At 48.3% G+C, this 8,086-nt stretch overlaps 1 protein-coding gene across 1 annotated transcript; it reads left to right on the top strand.

Moving 5' to 3' along the window:
• The first annotated feature begins 337 nt into the window (after positions 1-337).
• On the top strand, positions 338-6,137 carry LOC103808913 (homeobox protein NANOG-like). Its single transcript, XM_009081721.1, is given in 5 exon segments — positions 338-459; positions 461-507; positions 3,649-3,923; positions 5,236-5,325; positions 5,750-6,137. Coding segments are annotated over 5 exon segments (897 nt in total). The 3' UTR covers positions 6,113-6,137.
• Positions 6,138-8,086: the final 1,949 nt, after the last annotated feature.

Below are 8,086 nucleotides of genomic sequence, written 5' to 3'. Positions count from 1 at the left end.
CAATTTCAGCAGAGCCCAAAGAAGCAAGCAGGAGGAGGTTTCCTGGGGCTCTGGATCAGACCCTGCTCAGGTGTGACTCAGGAACCTGCAGAATGGGAAGAATTCAGAAGAGACATATTTCAGCTCCGATGCCATGGTGCTACTTTCCTCCCCCCTGCTCTGTCCCCACCCATCAGCCTCTTTAACATGACAAAGAGCCTCGAGGACTGGGGCTATGGTGAATATTGCAGTCCCAGGCAGGGAATGGCCAGCTATAAAGGTAACTGCCTGTCTGCGCTTCGTAGACTTGCCCCCCCCCGAGTGAAGGTGGCAGCTATTAGAAGGTGGGGTATCCACCATGTGCGCACACTTGGCTCTGCCTCCCTACCAGGCTTACCCCGGCGGGACTGGCAAGGGGTACCTGGAGTTTTACTGGAACTCGTCGGGGGAGGCAGGACATGTCCCCACACCGGCGAGCCCCCAGCGCCAGGCAGTCTGCGGAGGCAGGAGGGAAGAGGCACACGGCAGGTAAGGTGTTTCAGCTAACTCCTGGAGCTGGTCCCCAGGAAACCTCTGGTCCCAGGCCAGCCACTCGCTAGTGACTTCAAGCAAATTCTTCTCTCTCCCTGCCTTGTTTCCTAATGTGTGACTTTTCCTTAGTGCGGTGTGCTAGGCAAGGAGGATGGGTGATCTTGGGCAGCCACACCACATTTCCATGCTACTTTTCTTTGGTGGCTGTGAACTGTTCTCCTAAACCTCAACAGAGCCTGCAAGAGCTGAGGCATTAGCTGCTCAGCGCTCTGGGCTGAAGGGCAGTGACAGCACGGTCTCATGGAAGTTCATGGCTCTTGGGGCAGGAATTTCTGGGCCTCCCCTTAGTCAAATGTTGTCGTGTGTGCTATGGAGAAACAAATCCTGAAGATTATTGTGGCATCTCTTATCCCCTTACAAACTCCTTCACCTTTCATGTGCTTATTAAACTTCAGCCAAGGTCTGTTCGGTTCTGAATCACTGTGCCAGGAGATCTGCTCCCTTTAAATCCAGCATTATTACTCTTTCCTTCTTTTAGTTTGCCATTTTCCTCTATTTACCTCTCCTTTCTGTGCTCTTGTTGCCTTGCCTTTCCCTTTTTGCAAGAAAGTCCCAGGCCCCACCGCAGTAACATTTTCTGTTCCTGCCATTCCTCTCCCACTCCAGTGAGTGGCAATAGAACAGCTGATAAAAGCAGGTTTTTCCTCAGCCCCGTTGTATGGTCAGCAGGGCAATGCTCTAGCAAGGCTAATGGGTGGGAGGCGAGCGAGAATTTGGAGTGCCAGTTTTAAGCTGTCAGTTGCTATAGAAAGCTACAGGCTCAGCCAGAGTGACTAGTGGCTACTTGGCATGTGGCTCCTTGCCTTGTAGTTTGGAGAAGGGCTAAGGTTCACTGCATGCTGCCTGCCTCAAAAAGTGTGCTCGGTATATAGACTTAAAAGCCATCTTCAAACACTCTCTTCTGGTACCTCTCTACAAAGAGAGCCCAGTTGTGGAAGTAAAGGTCTGCAGATGTCTGGGCTTGTCTGTCACAGGTTTTTATGTTTATGTCTGTTGCACTGCTGTTTGTGTTTCTTGCTTCCTCTCTCTCCTTCACTCTCTTCTCATGCAAAGGGGTGTACCTTTGTCCTGAGCTTGAGCTGCACATGGTAAATTAGGTGGGGGTTTGGGATGACAAGCCAGAATGTGTGGGAGCTTTAGTTCTATGGTGTCTTGCTGTGGTCTAACAGGAGATTTTCCTGTTTTCTGAACCCACATTCCCAGCATGCTCATTTCCTACCTATAAGTTTTTTACTGCACAGCCTGCAGGAGCCAAGCATCCTGTGATCCCACACACAATTTAAACTTCCCATGCACCCAGGTCATGGATGTTCAGCTTCCTCAAGCTCTGCAGTCTACCCCTATGCACATAACACCTCAGGCCCTTGCACATTTCTGTTGACAGACTCTTTCTCCTTATCGGCTTAATCCCTTTGTAATCCTCATGACCCTGCTCCCCAGTACCAGAAACCTGCCCCACTACACACCTGCCTCTTCACTCAGCCCCTGCTCTGGGTGGTTATCATCTCCTAGGGATAGCAAATGGCCAAAAGCAGTCAAGCCCAGCGTGGCAGGCACCACAGAGACTGGTGTGCCTCTCTAAGGAGAGTAACAAGGGGAACAGTACCACAGACATGTCCTGCTTTCTGAGGCCCAGCAGCACCTCAAGGCTTTGGAGTGATTGCTTAGTAGGCTCTCAGCTTAGGATAGGAGAGGAAAGGTTTGGTAAGGGTAGATGGGAAGCCCATTCCTCTGGGAGACATCAGTACTTTGCACTGGACATACATTCAGGAGGTTTGAGAAGGGTGTCTCAGTGGGCTTCAGTGTCACAACTCTTGGGGTGACTGAGAAGGAGGTTGGGAGATATTGGCTAGGCTCAGTAGTCAGAAGATGTGTACTGAAATGGCACTGCCCCATTCACTGCAACCCCCCATCCTGAAATGTCAGTAGGAGAGGGCATGGAGTGTGCAGAAGGGTCTGTAGAGGAGTAGCTGGAGGAAAGAGAAATGGGCAGATTTATCACTGTGGTTATGGGGAAGAGGCATGACTGGCATCACAGCCCTTCAGTCAGGACTGGCCTGAGAAGGTCTCAGCCTCTCTTAGATCCAAGTAACCAGGCATTTGACAGCAAACTGCTGGGGTAATTTGCTAGCATTTTCCTATTCAGGCAGCCTGAATGACTGCATCTTGGAGATTTTTGTCGGCACAGTAGTCCATGTGCTTCAGGAAGTTTTTCCTTTAGCTCTTTATAACAACTTCATCATCAACAGAGATCCCTTAAGACGTGTACCAGGACAAATGAGAAGGGGTTTGAACACCTTCCTCCGCACTCTTGAATTTGTCCCCTATGTCCCTGGTACAGGATTACTGGCTCTTCTCAACTGTCTTACACATCAACCTTTCCTCTTTCCTTCCCCACTTCCATGTCAAATTTCTCTCCTTCACTCTTCTCATGCTAAAAGCTCCCCTCAGCCAAGGTCCCTCCATCTATATATGTGGCATAGTCTGTGGTGGGAGACATAGGCAAATGGGACTGAGCCAATATCCAAGGCCTGACTGATGCTCTCCACCTGCTGCTCCATCATTGTAAACACCAGCTGCTCTGCCCCACCATACACCCTGGTGAGAGGTTGCTTTGCCACTGTCTACCAAGTGCCTTGCGAGTGCTGGGCAGGCAGTTTCGGGGAGCCCAGTCACCAACGCAAAGCTATGCTTGTGGTCATGACCAGACCTTTTTTAGACCACACTGAGACTGAAATATTACTGAGGCCTTTTGGAGGAGGACAGTAACACTGTGAACCAATGTGCACCATTCTCCCCTCCCTGCCCTGACATTTCTGCTTGGCAAAAGGGAGCCACAAGCATCCCAGAGGGGACAGAGCTGGAAAGCTGCTCACTGTTAGTGAGCTTGTCTATGCTCACTATCCATGAAGATAGATGCACAGATCCAGGAAGAAAGGAGGGTGACACAAGCCTCTGCTTCAAGAAAGTTCTTGTCTAATAGGCAAGGAGCTCTACAGTAGGCAGGGAGCATGCTCATACCCATACTGCTGTGCGTTACGTCTTGTATAACTTTTCCCATTGTATTTTTATTTACAGAAGTATGCCCAGCTTCATCCAGCAATGGGAATTTCAGCCAATTCACACCAGATTCAGCCAGCAGTCCACATTCATCATCCTTATCCCCACAGCCTACAGCTAAGTCTCAGAAGGGCAGAGAATATGATGTGGAAGTGATGAAGAAGACCAAGAGCCGTACAGCTTTCTCCAAGGAGCAGCTGCAAACCCTGCACCAGCGGTTCCAGAGCCAGAAGTACCTCAGCCCTCAGCAGATCCGGGAGCTGGCTGCTGCCCTGGGGCTCACCTACAAGCAGGTGAACACAGAGACTTTGACTTGTGGTATATCTGTCATACAGTGGCTGAATGGTCAGTGACAGGACGGAAAGATGAGTCCCCAGCAGAGAGTAGACACAGAGGTGCCAGCTAACAGTTGCTCCTCTGCCTATTCATGCTCAGAGATCAGAAGCATTTATGCAGATAGAAGAGTCAGTGGCACCTCACTGGGGCCTCCCCGGTCAGGGATCAGTTAAGGGTTCTGTTGCCAATACTTACAGAATTGCAAATCCAGCAATGAATATGTTGTTTGCCACAAACAGTCTCTACCCTGAGCTTGACAGCACTTCACAGATTTTTCCATGTACTGTGAACTTCACAGGAACTCTGGCATGCATCAGTTCTCTGAATCACAGGGCTGCAACATGCTGAAAGCTATTCCTAGTGTTTCCCTAGTGTTTCCCAGGGCCGGTCTTGTTCAATATCTAGTAATATTCCACACTCAGCACTGCCCAGCTGCTTGATGGCTGCTGACCCCTCCATGTGAGTACTGCTGAGTTCATACATCACATCCCTTCAAGGTCTCTGCTGATCTCCAGGTAGGCTGTGTGTGGTGAAATGATGCTGCCTCAAATGATGCCTTCCTCAAGTGGAGAGGGCTGGGCAATGGGGCACGAGTGCTTGCAGTTATAACTCCAAAATCTGCCTGGAATTTGGATCTCAAGAGCTGAACACGATGTCCTGGATGCCCCGGATTTTTATAACTAAAAAAATTATACATGCATTTGTAGGTGCACACATACCACACACAGTAAACAGGTTCTGTCAGGAGCAAGGCAGCGGGGACAGTCTGCTCTTTCCTTCAATCCACATCCCTGCAAAGGCTGCTTTCACAGCTCAGACACAGCCCTGCGGGGAAACTGCTCCCGCTTTGAATTTGGGAGCTGCTAGGCACAAGGAGCAAGCCTCCCACTTCTCCTTTCACAAGCATGCAGAAACAGTGTCAGAAAAGTTTCCCTGTAGTACAGGCGACTTGTGGAGACCTGGCCGGTTCTAATTTGCACCAGTCGTTCATTTCCATGATTGAAATGAGTCTATTTGTCATAGCCATCACTGTCTCCTGACATAAAGCCACCCCCTCCCCCACCACACAGATGCACTAGCCACCTGCTGAGGCTGCTAGACAGACATCTCCCCTTGGCAACAACCCCAGGGAGCTCTTTATCTGCTGCTGCCCATGTATCTAAGCCATCTGGTCACTCTCTCCCTGGTTCTTCCTGCCTGTAAGTTTGGCAACATTTGCTCTTCCCTCTACTTTGCTGACGTTTCCTCTGCTTTCCCTTCCCCATCCAGGTGAAGACTTGGTTCCAGAACCGGAGGATGAAGCTGAAGAGGTGCCAGAAGCATAGCCTGTGGACTGAACGGGCTCAATGCCTCACACAAGTAAGAACATGGGATACGGCTCATTGTGGCTCTTCTGTCTGTGCAGATCAGTCGTGTGATGTGTTTCCTCCATGGGGTAACTTAGGCATATGAGTATCAGCACACTCTGCCTTCTGGTTTGCTCAGGGCAGAGGCACAGACTTGGCATGACTCTCCACATACTGTAGGTAGCCTAGCAGTGGGCTGACTACGCCACAGAAATGCTTCCAGAGGAAAGCTGTTTTCCCCGTATGTATATATATACACACAATTGTGTATCCACCCCTGAGCTATGGGTTTGGATATGGTTCTTCTTGCCCTCCATGCCATTACAGCTGATCAAGAGACAGCATGAAATGTGAAGGGACAGTGCCCCAGTATGTATCAGGCCTGTGGACACCAGTGGAGAAGCTATGTGTTCTGACTCACTGTCTTTCCCTTTCAGAGTGGCTTCCAGACAAGTACTTACCTGGATGTGCACCCCAAATTCCACCAGGGCTACCCGATCACTGCAGCTGGCAACATCCAAACCATGCCTCCCCCCCGGCAGCACTATGGACCAGGGCAGAATGCTTACACAATCCTGACCAGTGAGGATGGAGGAGTCTTTGGCAAAGGTGGGGGTACCTGCAGTGTCCAGCAGACAGTGGGCTTCATTGCCCAGCACAAAGTAGACTTTTACCACAGCTGTCCCGGTAGTGTGGAATATCCATGTTCAAAGACAGGTGATGGCTGTAACTTTCACCACTCAACCACTATGGGGGCTCCTTTCCCAGCCGCTGCTGGCCATCATCTCTATCATTCCTAAGCACTGTGGATGTAGGGTACTTGGGCAGTCAGGAATCAAATCTTATTCTCATCTCTCCCTCTGTTATTCCTGTGCTCTCCAGCTCAGGAGCACCATGTAACTAGAACCTGTGTTGACATTCAAATATATGCTTGCAAGCATGTACAGACATGCAGACACTCGTTTGCCCATGTATGCACATACAGCCCTTCATTCGTGTGCCCTTACACGTGCACACATACACTTGATTGGCACAGACAAACAAGTTTCCTTCTAGCAAGACCCAAGCTCTGGCTATACAGCTTATGCCCTGGATCTTCTAAATTATGGATCTTGTAGCTTGTCTCAGAGGAAGCAGAGATTCCTTGATAAGGAATTCTCATAATTTGTAAGTATCACTGTAGAGTTGTGCATATGTAACACACGAAGCTATGGGCTGTATGGAGAGGTGCTGGGCACATACCTTTAACTGAAGTTGGAGAAGTTATTGACACATGCCAATTATCCATCTGATGATTAAACCACCAGCTCTGTAGGTCAGCCATGAGGTACAGAATTGACAAAGTGTCTAGTGAAGGGAGATGTGACAAGTAGCTTGCAGAAAGGCTGGTAAGATGATCTTATGAGCATCAAAATTATAAATAAGCCCTTTGTTCTAGTCTGTATCTTTCTGTGCCTCCCCTTGAGAAAATCTAACAGTGCATTCAATTTGGCTCATAAAATAATATTTTTTAAGATGCATTATGTATTTGCTGTACCTTTTTCTCCCCATTGTAATGGAGCATTGCAGTATGAAAATCAGATGGAACATAAATAGCCATAGTATCAGTATGACAATGTTATTATTGGTTTGATGCTGAACCTATAAACAGAGATTTTTCTCTGTTAATAGTGGATCAGCTTCAACTCTTGGCAATGCGAGATATCTAGAGTCAAAGGACCAAGCGAGTAACTACCACTCACCTTCAGAATTTCCCCTATCCAGCAATATTGAATACTGGGACTGGCATGGAGGTACTATCATTTCTAAACTTAAGACTATATAAGTGTCTAAATACCTAGAACCAGATGTGCATATTGAAGTATATTAATAACAGGCCTCCAGTTACCTGAGTCACAGGTTTTCCATCAGTCTTTGATGATGACAATGACCTTCTCTCAATGCAATGAAGTAGCTATCACGGTTTAAAGAATGAACATAAAATGAAGCCAATGATGTCTGTAGCTGAAGAGGCATGGTCTTCTATTGGCAAAGCTTATTCATGTGTCTCACAGCTGTTTGTTCCTACTTCCACTGCCTCATGCAGACACTCTTTGACCCTGCTGTAAACTGCATGTTGTGCTGGTTTTGGCTGGGATAGTTAATTTTCTTCACAGTAGCTATGATGGGGCTGTTTTGGATTTGTGCTGAAAACAGGGTTGACAATACAGAGGTTTTTTCATTATTGCTGAGTACTGATTGTGTGTCAAGGCCTTTTCTGCTACTTGTATTCCCCTGACAGCAAAAAGGTTGGGGGTGCACAAGGAGTTGGGAGGGGGCACATCTGGGACAGCTGACCCCAGATGACCAAAGGCTATGCCACAGCATATGACATTGTGCTCAGTGTTAAAAGCTGGGGGAAGAAGAAAGAAGAGGGGCACATTTGGAGGGATGGCACTTGTCTTTCTAAGTAACCATTATGTGTGATGGGGCCCTGCTGTCCTGGAGGTAGCTGAATGCCTGCCTGTCCAGGAGAGGTGATAAATTAATTCCTTGTTTTGCTTTGTTTGTGGGTTTTACTTTACCTATTAAACTGTTTTTATCTCAACCCATGAGTTTTCTCACTTTTATTCTTCTGATTCTCTCCCCCATTCCAATGGGGGGGAGTGAGAGAGTGAGTGACTCTTGGCATTAAACCACACCATATGGCCACCACGACCCGGGGAAAAATAGGCCTTTTGGATGGTGAATTTCTAAGTGTCCTAATTTTGGCACAGCCCAACTCCTCCCCACCC

Source organism: Acanthisitta chloris, unplaced genomic scaffold (assembly GCF_000695815.1).
Source record: "Acanthisitta chloris isolate BGI_N310 unplaced genomic scaffold, ASM69581v1 scaffold27159, whole genome shotgun sequence".
Classification (NCBI taxonomy): Eukaryota; Metazoa; Chordata; class Aves; order Passeriformes; family Acanthisittidae; genus Acanthisitta; species Acanthisitta chloris.
Note: the sequence above shows the minus strand (reverse complement) of the source record. Positions and strands in the feature narration are given on the sequence as shown.